Source organism: Pygocentrus nattereri, chromosome 5 (genome assembly GCF_015220715.1).
Source record: "Pygocentrus nattereri isolate fPygNat1 chromosome 5, fPygNat1.pri, whole genome shotgun sequence".
NCBI lineage: Eukaryota > Metazoa > Chordata > Actinopteri > Characiformes > Serrasalmidae > Pygocentrus > Pygocentrus nattereri.
This window is the reverse complement of record NC_051215.1, coordinates 42,691,709-42,710,731: the sequence shown is the minus strand read 5'-3', so window position 1 is coordinate 42,710,731 and position 19,023 is coordinate 42,691,709. Positions and strand designations below refer to the sequence as shown.

The 19,023-nt window shown below is 39.7% G+C and overlaps 1 protein-coding gene across 1 annotated transcript in view; it reads left to right on the top strand.

Moving 5' to 3' along the window:
* LOC108426853 (serine/threonine-protein kinase 32C) overlaps positions 1 to 19,023 on the top strand; it is a 119,229-nt gene that overhangs the window by 64,569 nt on the left and 35,637 nt on the right. The window contains exon 3 of the mRNA XM_017696649.2: positions 5,627 to 5,778. Within this exon, the coding sequence (XP_017552138.1) occupies positions 5,627 to 5,778 (152 nt within the window). The remainder of the gene's footprint in view (positions 1 to 5,626; positions 5,779 to 19,023) is intronic.

The window sequence follows — 19,023 nt, the reverse complement described above, 5'->3', positions numbered from 1 at the left end:
GCCATATTGACTGGTTAGCTATCTTGCATCCTTGCTGTAGATATTTAGCAGCTCTTAACTGACAACAGACACAGCTTGAACTCAGTTTAACAAACATTATTAACCTCTGCCCTGTAAAGGTGCCGTATTACCAGTGAGAAGTTAGAACTTTGGACCTGTGATGAGTCTTAATAAATGCATTTTCTGCCATTATAGCCATATGTGGCCAATGAGCACAAATAACATAATTTACTTACAGAGCAAAACACACTAATTGCAGTTGCAGTCTAACCTGAAGGAACTTGTTGAAGGAGCAGACATTAGAATATAATGAATCAATAAGTTAAAGGGGGAAAAGAGAGTGAAAGGAAAAGCCAGTCTTTTGGGATTAGCCATTAGCTTAGCGTGGAGACTAGCCAGCTTTCTATGAACACTGCCCAAGGTGCCCCTCACTTGAATGGCTGATTCAGGCGATGGTCCTCACTACAAGCCGAGAGGCACCGCAGCTTCTCAATTAATACTGGTAGCGTGAATGGCAAAGTCCAGCAGCACCTGACTGTCATAGATGAAAACTTGAGTGTAAGAGACACACATGTGAGACAGATGATGGAGGAATTCAGATGTAAAATCATTTGTAGTACCACTGTTGGTGCTGTGTGCTTAAACACACTTGCCTTTACCTTGGTAGACTGAGAAAGCAATGTTGATGCGTGTCTATATTGTTCAGAACTATTTTTACTGTTTTGCCCAATAATAAATATTTTAGATTTATTTTGGTTGTTAAAATGTTTTTTATAATGTGAGAATTGGTATTTTTTACTCTTGTGCTTCCCCTACAGTTGCAGAGTATATACACTTCTACATCACTGTCTAAATATCGATCGTGCTGTGAGCCCCCCCCTTCATGTATAAATGCATTTGTTGGTGAGGTGATGGACATAGAATCTGACTCTGTGTGCATGCATGTTAAGGAGGTAAACGGAGACTACAGATTACACTGTATTCTATGATTCTAGGTATAAATAACCTGAAATCATTAGGGTAATCACTATGCCTGCAAGATGAAATTTGGCACAACACCTTTAAAGACAAAATCAGAAGAGAAACAGTGTCAACTTGCAAGGTCGAGTAATATTACAGGATTTTCATTACAAGTGGTTACAAACTTTCAAGGCTTATGTGGGGTGAGACTGACAAAGGCTGACCAAACTTTTTGGTGTGAGCTGAATTTATTTCTTTGCATGCTGGTTTGAAACATAACTGAGGTTATATGACTTTTGGCATCCTGTAAAACTACAAAACTGAGACAGAAATGACACAGATAAGGTCACAGTCTTTCATAAATAATATTGGCAGTGATGTACACTCCACATTTTTGCTGTTTCCCGTTAGCTGTGAGGCTGTCTTGCACCCTTTCATCTCTTTTGGTTTTCACCAGAATGTAAAAGCTGAGATGTTCTCTTGTCTGGTCTCTCTCTTTTTCTCTTCCTCGCTTCAGTCTCTTCACAACCTCTGCCATGATGTTCATGCTGGGAATACCAATCTAGCTTCTTATGGCTAGCTGAAGAACCATAGTTGTTGGTGTGTGATGTGGAGCCATGAAGTGTTACACAGTTTTTGTGAACAATTTCGTTGCCCATGGTCTTGAGTGGCAATGACTGAGATGCCATTCCCCCTATTATTAGTCAGTGTATCATCAAAATGACTTTGAAGCTGTTATATTAAGGTAAAAATGTACTGTAATGTTACTTTAAAATTGAAGGTGCATCTGAGAATAATACAGTGTTGTTAATGTACAAATAAGGTTTACTTAAACATCTAAATGGTCTTATTTGATAACACGATTCATAAATAGGCTATACTGTGATATCTGTGAAGATGGTCAGAAATCTTAATAATACTGTGATAAATATTTTTGGCTATACCACCCACTAATACTATCAACTATATGAAGTAATTGTGCTTAGCTCAAATAATTGTGATCAGGTGAGTATGTAATTATTGTGACAGGCCTAGTTTGAGGAATGTAAGGTATGATTTAAGGGGCAGTCATGGGCTGGAGGTTAGGGATCTGGCCCTCTGACCGGAAGGTTGCCGGTTTGATCCCCAGGGCCGACAGTCCATGACTGAGGTGTCCTTGAGCAAGACACCTAACCCCCAACTGCTCCCCGGGCGCCATGGATATGGCTGCCCACCGCTCCAGGCAAGTGTGCTCACTGCCCCCTAGTGTGTATGTGGTGTTTCACTTCACGGATGGGTTAAATACGGAGGTGGAATTTCCCCGGTTGTGGGATCAAAAAGTATAAAAATGTAGAAAAAAATTTAGGCCTAATGCTTCCACAATGCTAATTATTACACTTAATTATTTATTACCGCCATTAGCTCCATGAATACAGTACAAAACTAAAGAAGCAAACTTCAGACACCAGACATGGTCAACTATCTTTTAGGTGAGACTGGGAAAAATGGTGTAGATTCAGTTCTTCAACAAACTTTTCTTTAAAATGATGTGCACAAACAGCAGTGCCACCTGCCTTCGCTTTACTCTGCTCTATCTCAAGTTACCAGCCAGCTCTCTAGCCAGACAGAGATGGATACTGTAGTGTTCACACACACCCAGACGTGTGTGAGATGTGATAGCATGGATCGTTTGCTACAGTGAAATTGCAGCCTGTGCCGATTCCAGCCTACGGTCTCTGCTCTCTTCAGGGATCTTAACTGATCTATAATATAAAAGTTCTCTCAGAAGCCAGGCAACACAGATGTATTGTTTCATCTGCCAAATTAGAAAAGGTATGTGTACGTGTGCATGAGCAAGTGTCATTCAGGTTGAGACATCAAGGAGAGTGTCGGGCTGAGGAGTGCTTGGATGCCGATGATGGACACTAAAGAGAAGGAAATGGAATGGCTAAAGGCAAGACAGAAAGAAAAGAGGAAAATATCAGGTCCTGTGAGGAGAGAGGTTTGGCTTGGGTTATTAAACAAGCCTTGTGGGTTGGTAAAAGCTTCACTTGAAGGTTTCTAGACATTCCGCCAGATGATAAATCACACAGGTTATGTTAAGTATCTTCAGCCCTTATATTTGCTATTATTACATAACAGTTTGACAGTCGTCTCTGTTGTTTTTATTGCCGGAGAGGCAACCCACAGCATGCTTCTAGAGAGACTCTCTGCTGTAAACAGTTGGTTTGTTTTACCTTTTCTTGCAGTGTTCGCCAATATGAGAAAGATTCTGCACCAGATCAGGAAAACACACAAACACAAAGGCAAAGAAATTATTTTGTTGTTTGAAATCTCTTTATCTCAGTACTGACAATTAGGAGGGGTTAATGCTGAACTTGTGAAATGAGTGTAATTCACCTGGGAAAGACAGCTGCACTGCATTTCACCATGAAGCACTTTCAACAACATAGCAAAACTAAATGCTCAATACATCATTGCATCATTTCTTATTATGACCCCATAGTCTTCACTGCACTTTAATCAAGAGTGTGCTGGAAGTGTGCCACACTGAAATGTAATCACGGCCCAATCACAGCCCTCTGCTGATCTTGGGGGTGCGGATGTAGCCAGTCTTGGCAGCTCCTTGGTTGCCAGTGAAGGCTGATCCAAGATCAGATTTGTAATCCAGGATCACATTTCAGTGGCACACTTCCTTTACACTCCTGATTGAAATATGATGAAGACTAGGGTTAGGGCTGAATGATATAAGGGAAAAAGACACATTTCTTTGTGGTTTTGATATTTAAAAAGCAAAAATAAGGGACCAGAAAGGGTCCATTTTGAGGGAGGATTTAAGACTATAGTTCAGTATTCCGTATTGCAATAATAGTGCTACATACACTGTTATAAATAAAGGTTCTTTGCGGCTACACTTCTTATTCATAAAGGTACAAACAATGTAAACGTTCCCTCAAAGATGCAACAGTGGTTTTAAGGTCCAATTGTGCACCTTAAATAAGCTTTTCCAGGTGAAACGTACATATTTGTACCTTTTATAACCAAATGTTTTAAAACAGAACAATAAAATAAAAAGCCTGGAGGCAAGACAGGGTGTGAAGTCAGTACAAATATCATTTCAATGGATTATGGTGCAGTTATTTTCCCTGATTAAAGGTGCTGAGAAGTACCCTTGAGGGTACCACCTGAGTGACTGCCTGAGAGTGTAATATTGCATTATACTAAAAACACATTAGTGCACCTAGTTAAAGACAGGCTTGCATTATTTTTGACCAACATTACTTATATACCCAAGGAAACACCTGTGATTGGTCAGCATGCTCACAACAAATAATAAAACATTCAGACATTGGTGAGATTCTTATTACCTTCTTCATTATTACCAGTGGCAGTTAACAATTAAACTGTAGGCTTAAGATTAATAACTGAATAATAAGACTTAAATAACTTCTATATAACTACTATTATACTACTTATATAATTACTGTGAAATATTCTGTTAGCTATGAAGAATGAGGAATCGATTTATGGACCATAAAACATAGAGGAATGTGGTGTAGCTGCGTAGATTGCCTGCTTCTCTCTGACATGGTTTCATTATTTAATTGTTAAAATGCACATTACACACACGCACACAATTGTTCAAAAGTAAAGAAATCAAGTAGTGCAGTGGTCATCTGTGCATTGCATTTCATGTTTTTTCACTGTTATGAATGCTTTATGAAGATCAGGCACTAAGTCTTCTTCATAAGCCTGCTGAAGCTCCAGCATTGTATTGGCTGGCTGATTATGACAGAATGCACAAAAGCCCTCTATGGTCCAGGTTAATTTCTGACCCTAATCCTGACCTCTGCCATATGAAAGCATGACAGAATTCATCGCTTTAGATTGAATGCTGGGGGGTTAGTTCCCAAAGGTGGTGTTAGCTCAGAAGAGACCAGAAGTCATAGTTTCAGTTGAAGGATGGTAAGATTACAATCATTTTCAGCATTACACGAGCCAATTCCATAGGCTCCCAGCATCTTCGGCACTTGGACCCCTAAAATTGAAGAAAATTAGTAAAGGTACACAAACAGACTACAGGCCTCTAAATGGCATGTTCAACTGTCTCATAGTTGTAGGAATATTTGCATGCATAGTGAGTTATATGACAGACTGCAGAAAATGTGGGGTTTATTTTTTAGTGTAGAGCTGCCCTAAAATGTTGAGTTATTTGAACTTCAAATAAGTTGATGGGGAGTATTCTTCAGATTCTTGTTCTTTTAATGTACTATTAGAAGATCGGTTGACTCAAATGAAAAAGTTAACATTTTAAAAATATAAAATCTCCTTTCTTTTATATACTGTATAGATAATGTGACAGTAGCTTTATAATGCTGTTCTCAAAGGTGCTTGCGATGTCCTTGTTGGGACCAAAGAATGGATGTTTTTGAAAAGGAACTGTGGATTATTGAATAGATTTCATCCAAAGCACTGTTTCTGTACCAGTCTCAGAGAAAATCTGCTTATCTTTCACAGATACATGCATGTGTTGGTGCTTATTTTAAACATGTAATCGTGAACACTGGATTAATGTGCTTTAGGTTCTTAAGGCTTCTCACTCTGTGTGTGTGTGTGTGTGCGTGTGTGTGTGTGTGTGTGTGTGTGTGTGTGTGTGTGTGTGTGTGTGTTTTGCTCTCTTCCCCAGGTGTGTATCGTGCAGAAGCGGGACACGGAGAAGATGTATGCCATGAAGTACATGAACAAACAGCAGTGCATAGAGCGAGATGAGGTCCGAAACGTCTTTAGAGAGCTAGAGATCCTACAGGACATTGAACATGTTTTTTTAGTCAACCTCTGGTGACTATCCTGTGTTTTTCACTTCTCCTTTTTGTGTTCTGCGTGATGCATGATGCTTTATTCAGTCAGTCTTAGTGTCGTGTACACAGCTAATGCATGCATGACTGTTAATGATAAGAAGTGTCTTATGACATGCACTGTAATCTGATTCTGTCTCCTTCACTCTTCCTCTTTCTCTGCCCTCTCTCCCATTTCTTTACCTGCCTTCTTATCTTTCTCTCTCACTTTCTCTCCCTCTCTCTCTCCCTCTCTCTTCCTTCCTCTCTCTCTCTTTCTTTCCCACTCTGTCTCACTTTCTCTCTCTTTCTCTTACTCTCTCTCCCATCTCACCCACTCATCTCTGTCGTTCTCCCTTTGTTTTCCCTTGTCCCTTTCTCTCTCTATCTAGTTTTCTCTTTCCCTCCTCTCTATCCATTTCTTTCTTGCTCTCTCTCTTTCTATTGGCATCTTTCTTTTTTCTCTCACTCTTATCTGCCCTTCTCTTTCTCTCCCCTTCTCTTTCAGTTTCTCTCCCTCACCACTCTGTTTGTTCTCCACTTCCTCCTTTCTACATCTTTTTATCTGCCTCTCATTCCCTTTCTACGTCTCTCTCTCTCTCTCTCTTTGTCATTTCCATCTCCCTCCCCTTCTCTGCCTGTCACTTTCACTGTTTTCTTCACTCTCGTTCTGTATCTTTCTTGTTTTCTCTTTTTCTCACTCCTCTCTATCCTGTTCTCTTCCCTTCTCTCTCAGTTTTTCTCACTTTCACTTTTTCTCTCTATTTTTTTCTTTTTGGTTTCTTTCATTCAGACTCCCCTTTTCTATCGCTTCCCCTCTCTTTCATTCTCTCTTGTTCTCTTTGCCTCTTTTTTCTATTTTTCTCTTTCCCTTACCTCCTGTATCTCTCTTTCCCATTTTTTCTTTCTCTCCATCCTTTTCTCATCACTTCCCTCTCTCTCTCTTTTCTTTTTTTTCCCTCTTTCTGTCTCTCTCTCCTTCACCCCCAGCCCCCCCCCCCACTCTGTTTCTCTCGGTTGTGCTTCTTTGTCTAGAAAGGTGTAATTGCTTTCCTAAGTACATGCCTTGTGCATCTCATGTCTTCCAGTGTGATGCCCAGATTTATAAGCAGTCTTTGTGCTTGTAGCTGTGACTCTGTTTGTGTAGATACAGATATTCTGAGGACAGGCAACACGATATGCATCAGCACAAATGATATAAGCGGCTGGTCTTATATGGTCTTTAGTTTAATAATCCTGTACGTTTGTATTAGTAAGATTATCCAAAACAATCCTTGATTCGGATTGTGATCTGCGTCACTTGTAGCAACTTGAGAAGCCAGGATTAGACGCTGTGCACGTGTTTGTGTGTGTGTGTGTGTGTGTGTGTGTGTGTGTGTGTGTGTGTGTGTGTGTGTGTGTGTGTGTGTGTGTGCGTGTGTGGAACAGTGGTCACATGTGCAAGTCTTCTCTTCTGTTTTACTTCCAGGTCGTCTCACATTGTTGCCATAGAGACAGAGATCCACACTCCACATGTCTTTTCATATATCTTCATCTCTCACACACACTCGCATCCACACAGTTCATTATTCTGTGATCCGCTCCCGACTATGCACTGCAAATGTGATTAGGGAAGAGACTCGCTCCTTCGTGCATACACCCGCACAGCAACTTAAGAATAATGCGTGTGCTGATCTCTCCTGAGCAGTAGTGCATCCGTACTACACAAATGCACGCAGCTGGGAGTTCATGTGGAGGTGCTGTGAACCTTATAGTATTTCTTCACTCGTAAATATGCAATTTTTTCCCAGTTTATGGCCAGCTTCCAGCACAGTGGCTACTAGGCTTTGAACTCTGAATTTGAATCTTAATTTCAATAGCAGGATCATCCTCTGCACTCATTTGCGAGTGCTTTTGCTGGGTGCTTAGCTTAAAGGAATACTGTATAATAATATAATTCTTTAATACTGTTGCCTTTTGCAGTCTAATCTCTATCTGTCACATTTGAATCATACAGGTGATTCCCATGGATAATAATTGCAGCACATTTACCTTACGTACTTACAGAAACATCAGTAAACCAAGTGATTTGAAATTCTGTAAACATTAATACAAAATACATTTTTGTATAGTACTTTTATAAATTGAGCCCTTGCAACAACAATATGTACATTTTAATAAAAATCATAAAAGCATAGTATGGCAAAAGCATAAATATAGCATAGGTTGTCTTTTCATTGCAAAAGCTACAGACCTGGTCCAATTCAAGTTTCAAGTTTATTTGTATAGCACCTTTTACAATGATGTTGTCACAAAGCAGCTTTACAGAAGTTTGAAAACATATAGTTATAACATATATCCCCCAGTGAGCAAACCAGAGGCGACGGTGGCAAAGAAAAACTCCCTCAGTCTGGAGGAAGAAACCTTGGGAGGAACCATGGCTCACTCTGATCTGGTCAAACAGTGTTTACAATTTAATAAATAGAAGCTAAGAGGATCTCTGTTTGAAGACTGGATGGTAAAGCTTTAGAAACTGCACTGGTAGGGGCAGTCTCTGACTAAGGCGGTCTCTGACTGAGTCTTTATGAAAAGTGGGAGTGAGCTGAAACAGTCCCATCCTATCTCAATGCTGGTACATCTTGATGGCACAGTGATGTAATTGAGGATGTTGCAGTTGGCACAAATGAGCAGAAGAGCAGGTTGGTGATGGCGAGGAGGAGGCCCTGATGGTCAGTCTTCAGCAGGATGGGAGGGCAGTCATTATCTCAGGAAGAGTAAAGAGACAAAATGAGTTCTGCTCAGGAGTATGACTGTAATAAATAAGATTCCCCCCAGAGTGTGTCTGGTGACTCCGGCAGATCTAACTATAACAGCATAAACTAAAAGGAGAGAACCAGAAGGTAACATAGATATGAGAGTACCCTGAGACACTGGGATCCCCCCTCCACCGTCAACAAACCTGTGTGATCGCGTGAAGTGGTGGGTCAACAGCACCAACATCTCAGTTTACCATAAGCCTCTATGTCCATGAACCCCTGGATCTCCTTCCTTTATCTAAAGGGGAAGGCTAACTGTCAAAAGCTAAACTAAACAAATGTTTTCAGTAGACTTAAAGGTTGAGACTGTGTCAGAGTCCCGAAGATTAACTGGGAGATTATTCCACAATTTGGTGGCTTTGTAAGAAAATCTCTTCCCCCCATTGAAGTCTTCTGAATTTTAGGAACCAGTAGTAAACCAGCCTCCTGTGATCTGAGTAAGCAAGGTGGTTCATAATGGGAAATAAGATCTTGCAGGTACTTGCAGGTGAGAGACCATGCAGGGCTTTATACGTCAATAAGAGAATTTTATAGTCAGTACGGAATTTGACAGGAAGCCAGTGTAACGCTGATAAAACTGGGCTGATGTGATCAGATTTCCTGGTTTTAGTGAGAACTCCAGCTGCAGCATTCTGGACTAACTGAAGTTTATTTAGGTTCCTGTTGGAGCATCCTGACAACAATGCATTACAGTAATCTAACCTTGAAGTTATCAAGGCATGTACCAATTTTTCAGCGTCATGTAGGGATAATGCATTTCTTAGCTTTGAAACTTTTCGGGGGTGAAGAAACACTGTCCTTGTAATATTACCTATGTGTTGATTAAACCTTAGATCTGAATCAGTCGTCACACCAAGATTTTAGCTACTGAACCAGGTATTACAGAGAAGTCAGCAAGATTTAACATTAAAACTGAGCATTTATTCCAAGCAGCCTTTGGAAAAAGAATGAGAACTTCTGTTTTATTGGGTTTGAAAGAAAGAAATTCTGTAGCATCAAGTTTCTTATATCTTTTAGACAGTCTTCTGTTTTATTTAATCTGGATTTATCATCTGGTTTGGTTGATATGTACAGCTGTGTATCATCAGCATAGCAGTGGAAACAAATTCCATGTCAATGGTAACATGTATAATGTGAATAACAGAGGACCTAAAACAGAATCTTGTAGAACTCCATATTTCACTTTTGTATAATTAGATGATACGTTATTTAATTGTATGAACTGAAACCGGTCAGTGATGTGAACCAGGATAACGCTATTCCTATAATTCCAACCATGTTTTGTAGTCTGTCTAAGAGAACAGAGTGATCTATAGTGTCAAAAGCTGCACTTAGATTGAGTAGTACCAGCAGAGATACGTGGCCTTGATCAGAGGCAAGAAGAAGATCATTTGTTATCTTAACTAGAGCCGTCTCTGTGCTGTGGTGGGGCCTAAAACCAGATTGGATTTTTTCATATATGTTGTTCTTATGTAGATAGGAACAGAGTTGCTGGGCTACAGCTTTTTCTAAAATCTTAGAAATAAATGATAAGTTGGAAATAGGTCTGTAGCTTGACAATTCGCTGGGGTCAAAATTTGGCTTCTTTATCAAAGGTTTAATCACTGCTAGTTTGAATGATTTGGGTACATGACCTAGGCTAAGAGAAGAATTAATTATTGTTAAAATGGGTTTAATTATAGCTGGTAGTACTTGTTTAAATAAGTACCACTCGAGCTAGCCTCATAAATGTCATTGAGCTTTGATGTCAGTGTCAGTGAATTATTCGGATTGGAAAATCACCCAAAATCCTGATGATTGCTCTGCTTTTAGTCTTTATATTTCAACAAAGAGTTAAAACAATGACATGATTCACACATCAGATCACTCGTCAGACTCTGCCCTTACCATCCTGAGTGATTTCATCCACCTATGACCATCCATCAGCCAGCAATCCATCTCCAAAATCACCCAAAACCCACTCGCTACTGTTATATTACATCCCAGCTTTTAGTGTTCATATTACAAACAAAGGGTTAAAAATACTGGCATTATTTACTCATCTGAACTATTAGCACATCTTGCCATGACTAGCCAGAGTGAGAGAAACCAGCTCTAGTATCATACAACCCAGAAATACAGCACCAACACACAGCCAGATCACTGTAAATCCTGCTATTAGCTCTCTGCTCTAGCCTTCGCATGGCAACGCAAGGGTTAATATATGGTTATTTGGTGGAGGGGTTCAATTCTTCCATCAGATTTGTAAATAAAGCTGTAAATCTGTGCAGATTGTTCCTTCTAAGAAGGGACTAATTGTACCAAGGGACTTTGTCTGGTAATTGTTTAACAAGCTAGTGATGTGGAAAGAGCTTTCACAGGCTCCACCTGATCACCATGGATTCCAAAACGTCAAGTCAGAGCTCTGTTGTCGTAGTTGCAGTCCAATCAAATGTGCATCATCTTGCTTGTGACAGAGCACAAAAGCTTATACAACAAGCAAAACATTGTATATGAAAATGCAGAGTTTAATTTCATTGGTTCTCAAAAGCACCGCCTTTTTTATGCTTTACGTGTGGCCATTATAGCTAAAACTGCACAGATGCCTAAGAAATCTTGAGGGAGCTATGAATTATCCGACAATAAGAAAAATGCTCACTGCAAAATGTGTAATAAGAGGCTGGTATACCCTGGAGGTGCAAGAAGTCTGATGAATTATCTCAAATATATAGGGGTATATATCCGGTGCTGATAATGCTAGACACTAGAGAGGGCAACACTAAGACTGGGGAGCTCAGAACCTTAAGCCTGGTTGTTGTACCCAGTTCTGGCAGTGCTGAAGGAGGGGAAATTGGGCATTGCTGGTGTTGTAGGCGCTCTCAGGCAGATGAGTCTGGCATGGGGGTAAAGTTAAATTTAGCTGCTCAAGCCAGTGACTCTTTTGGCTGCAGAGCGAAAGCCACATGACTGAGCCCAACTTGGCCTACATGTCAACTTCAGTGCTGCTTTTCAGTATATAAAATGCCAAACTAGCCGAATACAGTAACTGATAAAACAAACTAAAAAGACTAAACTAAAAATAGCTCAAAATAATTTGAATCATAATGACAAAAGAACCGTTCTTTTTATTTCATTACACACTTTATGTCTAGACACCTGGCTTATAAGTCCTGTACAAGTGATTAAAGTGACTGTTCAAATCTGTATTTGAACAAACAGCAACAATTGTGAATTCTGTTATAGCAACACACAGAGAACGAGCAGCTGGGCTTCAGCTTGCGCTTCTAATACATCATTGCCGCATAATCAATACATTTTTAACAAATATGCATGAAATTATGGTTAGTTATGAATTAGTAAATATTATTGCCTTTAAAGGTGATTTTATGAATGAGTATCATTCCCTGGACTTTTAGCTATAGTACTCCAAATGAGTATTCAAAGCCTGTAAAATGCTGTTTGGGTTAGCCCTAATATTGGAATATAGCCGAAAGGCTGGGAAATGGTGATTAGTACCATTAGTACCAGTTTTTATTATTTGCTTATCTACAGTCTCAGAAATGAAGGTATAAAACTGTCACTGGGGCAGTACTCCTCTTGTCACTGGGGTGGTACCCTCAAGAGTATGTCTCTGTACTTTTGCTCAGGGAACAAAGTTGTTGTAAAGTTGTATTGACTCCACACATCCCGTCTCGTCGCCAGACTTTTTATTTTATTGTTCTGTTTTAAATCATTAGGTTATGAAAAGATACAAATACATATTTTTACACTTATTTAAGGTGCACAGTTAGACCTTAAAACCACTGTTGTACCTTTAAGCGTACATTTACATTGTTTGTACCTTGATAAATGAAAAATGTACCTGTACAGTATCTTTATTTCTTACAGTGTAGGTGTATCTTAGTCTGCTTATGTCCAGGAAAGACTGAGGACAATGAGCCTCCCTCACTTAAAGACTTGATGCATTAGACTTGATGTGAACGTTCCACTATGTTAAAAATCACATCAGGTTTTTTTTTTTTGTGAAAAAGTAGCAGTAGTAGAAAAAGTAGTAGCTGTGAATTGGTCTTTAGTTTTGGTGTCAGTTTGGAAACCATGTGACAAAGTTATGTGTTTCAGACATGCATTCGCCGAATTCAGCAACTGCCCAGAGGCTTCTATTATTAGTGATTTTCACATCGCTAATCAACTGTATGCTGCAGATGCAGTAGTTACAGATCAGGATGAAACATCTGGAGCATACCTTTCGTATCCTATATAGTGTTAAAAATGCTTTTCAGTCATGTTGAATGTGTGATAAAATGATTCCTTCGCAGAGGAAGATGTATCTACCTTTTCCCCAAGACACTCACTTACAGATTAACATTCTGATCTTGTTGTTCGTCCCTTAAAACTCAAGAGGCAGCTTTAAAGGATCCCTCTAATGGCAACTGTTCTTACAGAAAGACATGAAGACACGAGATCCGTAGAATTCAGCCAGCATATTATTGTACCCTACAGATCCGCATGCACTCACACAAACACCTGCCTTCCTGATAGCAGTGAACGCTATGAAAGTTTCATGAATATTGCAGCTTTCGTACGCCCCCATCCCTCTCCAATACGTCTGAGTGTGACAGCTGTGTGGAAGTTCCCATCTGTCTCAGTGTGTTGTTTGAGCAGTGCTCATTTCAATCATTTTCTTCCTCTCTGTTTGGGATGCAGCCCTGTTTGTGTAAACCATATGCGCAGAGCTGTCTGAACCACATGGGAAAAAAAAGCCGCCAGCATCGGCTCACAGCCGTGTCCGTCAGAGAGACGAGTCTGTAATCAAACGTCCACCTGTCCCCTCTCCCACTGACCAGACGCGAGTCCGGATGAATAGAAGCGTTAGACGCACGAGTGACCACCATCCAACCGCCTCCTGCTCCACGCCGGTTGCTGATGCTGTCAGTAAAACACAGAAGCGTGGAGGAGCAGTAAGAGTTAGCACAAATCAGGCAAAGTTTCTGGTAATGGAACAGAGAAAAAGACGTCAGGGCCTTTTAGGCCTGAACATCTGCCAGGTTGTTTGTTTCTGGGAGCCTGCCAGGATGGAGGGAGAGAGAGAGAGAGAGAGAGAGAGAGAGAGAGAGAGAGAGAGAGAGAGAGAGAGAGAGAGAGAGAGAGAGAGAGAGAGAGAGAGAGAGAGAGAGAGAGAGAGAGAGAGAGAGAGAGAGCAATAAAAAAAGGAACTGGAAAGTTTTTCGACCTTTTTTTAGGATGTATCAATCATGCTAGCCTCATTGTGTAGCTGCAGTGCTGCTTGGTTGTGCAGTAGTCTCGGGACAGTGCTGTGCTCCTTCTCACATGGTTTAGGAAGTGTTATAATGCACCAGATCTTAATGGACGCAAGATGAATATGAAGACGACATCACACTCGGCTTCACTGTAAACATTATTTGGTGTTTTACTTTAAAAATGAAACAACCTGGCTGACTTAATATAAATAATAACTTAATAAATAATAACTTAATTGGAGTTAACAGATTTGAAGTATTGTTCTGTTAACTTACCATTATTAACTAGCGGAGTTCAGCAAACACTAAATTTTAAAACACAATGTTTTTTTCACAGTGTTTGCTAGGAGTGTAAGCTGGACTCAAAAATTAAATTCAAATGTCCTCCTTGTTTTAAATGTTTGTTTAAATCCATCAGCTACATGACTGTAGTGCATATCAAGTCAATATCATCATAGTCAATATTATGTCTCCTAAATCCACAAAAGGGTGCTCAGCATCAATCCCAAAAGCTTATCGTATTAGTTATAAAGCAGTGGGTCCCACTGAGGTCATGACATGGTTAAAGGAAAAAGGTGCATATATTTTTGAGAAAGACTTGTCCATAAAATTTCCTACACCTGACGTAGTTGGCTACAGTGTGTAGCACCGCTTAGCCAACAGCTAGCTTTGTTTTCTGTTTATCAACATTATGTAATCATTGCACCTTACTACACTTCAAAACTGCCACACTTAAAGCACTGGCTTGACACAAGATATGCCGTCAAAAGCAGAACGTTCAGCGACATTATGCTGAAAATGTCTGCCTATTGCATTTATTCACCTTATAAAGTAGAGACAGTGGTTAATTCAGGTTGACTTGATGCAGAGCTGTTCAATGTTTGCAAATATTCACATACAGTACTACTACTGTTCAGTCCCCAGTCAATGAAATCCATATGTGGAAGCTGCGTAAGTCTGTTTTAAATTCATTTATTCCAGTTGTGATTTCACATCACAGCCATTAACCCCTTAATATCCCAGGCTTATTACATACTAAGGCTTATTATTCAGCAATTAAATGGACTATAATGCAAACTAGCTGAGCTATTCCTAGATAACGGAAGTGTGTAGTGGAACATGGGGCCCGCACGGTGGTTATTTAAGGAGTTAATACATTTACATATGAAAGGAGTTTAATCTCTCCATTCATGTTGAAGTGATATGGATTGTTGTTAGTACAGAGTGGAGTGGAAGATGTCAGGGAAATGAGGCTTGTGTAATGTGGAATGAATGAATGAATGAATCATTAGTGTATTTTTTCCATTTTTTAATACACTATATTGGCAAAAATATTCACTCACACATGCAAATAATTGAATTCAGGTGTTCTAGTCACTTCCATGGCCACAGGTGTATAAAACCAATCACCTAGGCCTGCAGACTGCTTCTACAAACATCTGTGAAAGAATGGGTCACTCTCAGGAACTCAGTGAATTCCAGCGTGGTACCGTGATAGGATGCTACCTGTGCAAGAAGTCCAGTCATGAAATTTCCTCGCTACTAAATATTCCACAGTCAACTGTCAGTAGTATTATAACAAAGTGGAAACAATTGGGAACGACAGCAACTCAGCCACAAAGTGTTAGGCCACGGAAAATGATATTTCAGTGGGGTCAGCGGATGCTGAGGTGCATACTGCACAGAGGTCACCAACTTTCTGCAGTCAATTGCTACAGACCTCCAAACTTCACGTGGCCTTCAGATTAGCTCAAGAACAGCATTGAAAGCTTCATGAAATGGGTTTTCATGACCGAGCAGCTGCATCCAAGCCTTACATCATCAAGTGCAATGCAAAGTGTCGAATGTAGTGGTGTAAAGTGCTGCCACTGGACTCTAGAGCAGTGGAGACGTGTTCTTTGGAGTGATGAATTGCGCTTCTCCGCCTGGCAACCTGGGTTTGGCAGTTGGCAGGAGAACGGTACTTGTTCAACTGTATTGTGTCAAGTGTAAAGTTTGGTGGAGGGGGGATTATGGTGTAGGACTATTTTTCAGGAGTTGGGCTTGGCCCCTTAGTTCCAGTAAAAGGAGCTCTTAATGCTTCAGCAGACCAAGAGATTTTAGACAATTTCATGCTCCCAACTTTGTGGGAACAGTTTGGGGACGACCCCTTCCTGTTCCAACATGACTGCGCACCAGTGCACAAATCAAGGCCCATAAAGACACGGATGAGCAAGTTTGATGTGGAAGAACTTGACTGGCCTGCACAGAGTCCTGACCTCAACCCGACAGAACACCTTTGAGATGAATTAGAGCGGAGACTGCGAGCCAAGCCTTCTGGTCCAATGTCAGTGTCTGACCTCACAAATGCACTTCTGGAAGAATGGTCAAAAATTCCCATAACCACGGTCCTAAACCTTGTGGAAAGCCTTCCCAGAAGAGTTTAAGCTGTTATTGTCATATTAAACCCTATGGATTAAGAATGGGATGTCAATTCCATGTCAATTCCATATGCGTGTGAAGGCAGACGAGCGAATACTTTTGGCAGTAAAGTGTATGTTTTTGATTGAGTATGCAATGCAGAAACAGAATGGACACATGCAGCAGATATTGTGTCTCACAGTGAGCAGTATCTAAGTGGTGCGATATATAGACATATTAAAAGCAAAACAATGCAAAATTTGCAGTTTGTGTGAGTTATTCTTTTGTTAGCCATCTGGTAATGTTAAATTACAAATGATTAAATCACAGTGTCAGATAAATAAATAAAACTAGCGATCATGTATGCGTCACTCCTATGCTTACTGCACACAATATGTGTATTAGTCTGTGCTTTTGTATTCATTACAATATAAAACATTTTTAAAAACAAGATATAAATACAAATATTTGCATACAAAAAGTGGCTAAAATGTGTGTGTGTGAGTGGTGAGGGTACTCAGAGTTCTCTACTTCTGTTTTTCTTTTCTATATCCAGCAGGACATGGCGAATAAAGCTCTTCTAATAAGGACAGTGGACAGGGAGGAAATCCTGTGGGATCAGAAATATAAAAATATAGTTGGCTCAGGATCTGTGGAAATGGAATTTTCTGTTGCTTTAGACAGTATGAAATAGATTTACAGCAGTTTCAGTGAAGCGTTCCACATGCCCTGTCCAATTCATCCAAGAAGTCGGCTTAAGAGACTATCAGCCTTGATTAGAATCGACAGTAGAAATGAAAGAAAGCGAGAGAGAGAGAGCTGGGTTGTGTAGTATATGTATTTTAATGTACTTTCCTGTCTGTAGTGAAAGGGCCGAGTGTTTCTTTCAGAGGATACAGCCAGTAAAAGCAGTGCCGAACAGAGAAGGGATGAGACTCAAGTTCTAGTCCTGACCTGAAAAAGAGCTGAAAAATGTCTAGCAACAGTCGCTAAGCAGTGATTGGAAAGCTGAGGAATATAGGGTGTTTTTTGAGATCAGTCTGATTGACTCAGTCCTTGATGTTGGCAGTCCAGTCATGCCCCTTTCCAGTAGTATATTGGATCCTGTACTGTATACTAAAGTGAAGAGTAGCATGCAGTGTGCAGCTTGCACTAGCATAGTGTGCAATTGTAGTTTCCCATTTCAATTGCATGACAAAAAATCTGTTGTTGTATAAAAACATAGAACCATGCAGAGTAGCATGTTTCATTATTTAAAAGCAGCTGAGGAACATTGGTAGGTTTTGATGTAGGAAGAGTCAGGAAGGGTCTCTAAGGGGGCTGTGACCATTTACATTTTTAAAATTATTTTTATTGCACAACATATAGACGTGTAACCAAATGTTATTTTAAATATCACAAAACATTCATTCATAAGGAATTCATCAGTCATGGATAAATTATGGTTACAGACAAAGTCTTTCAAAGAGAAAGAGCCTGAGACTGGACCACCTGCTATTGAAACAGCAATCATAGTTCAGATTGAGAAAACCAAGAAAACCAAGTAAAAAACAAAATAAATAAAAATACAACTTTGAGTACCGAGCTTTATTGTGCTGCGACAAAAACAAATGGGCAGAATGTCTTTAAGTGACAAACATCTCCTTTACTTCTCCAAAATGGTTAAATTAAGACATTGGATAGGATGTAAAAGGAGCATGGTGAGTTTCACCATTTCCCCTCCTCTTTCAGGAGCTGGAACTTTATGACAGCTTTCACATAAAGCTCAGATGTTTGTAGTTCAGTTTGAGTCTCGTTTGAGCTGGTTTGGAGATGCTAACAGCCGCCATGAAATAAGAGAAGGAAAATAAAACAAATATCAAACAGAACAAATAAAGTAATGTCACATTTTTGCTGTTCAAAAAAATCACATTTCCTGTGCAAGATGTTATTATCTTATTGAATTAATTTACTGTAGTCTGAAAAAACTGCACAGATAAATCCAGATTGTTGTTTAAAGGCCTAATTTATAGGCTTTACATGGCTGAGAACAAAATAAAGTGACTATGCTCTGTGCTTTTAAATTAAGCTTTGACGCCAAACACGTTATGCTGTCATTTGTAGGCTAAACAAATATGCAGCTAGACATATTGAACATATTAAAAGTCAAGCCAAATAGACAGGTTACACTGATTATTGTATTTCTATGCAAATTCAATTATCTGTTCGGTAAAATCTTTAGGGCTGCAGAAGCTTTGGCTTTCGGCTGTGTGGGCTGCGAGTTGGAAAAGGTTGGGAAGCCCTGAGGTCACAGAAATAACAGCGTCATGCCAGATGATGACATTGGCTTGTTGTCTTCAAGAGGAGGCATTTCTCCTCGGTGGGCAATGTGTCAGTTTGTCAGTGAAAAAATGTATTTTCTATGTTTCTGGAGCTATCTAATATCAAATAGAGTATTTAGCCTTGTTAGTGATGCAACTAAATGATGCACACGCTGAGTATCTACAGAGAGGACAACAAGACATTGTGTTCCATCACCTCATGCAAGAGCTAAAGCTGAATAGTAAGGAGTTCTGAAGGTATGTCCTGATGTCAGTACTCATGCACTTCCCTATTATCAACAGCTTCAGGGCTACACGTCCAATTTTTCCATTTGTTTTAATGTCAAGAAATGACAAAAACATTATTGAAGCAAAAAACTACATGCATAATAATATCAAATTCAGTTCATAATAAAAAATCTCCTCTACTTACAAAAACTAATAAGGTATCACATTAAATTTGTGAATCTGCGTTTATCTTCTTGTTTCAGTGAACTATGAGTGAGAAATAATTCAT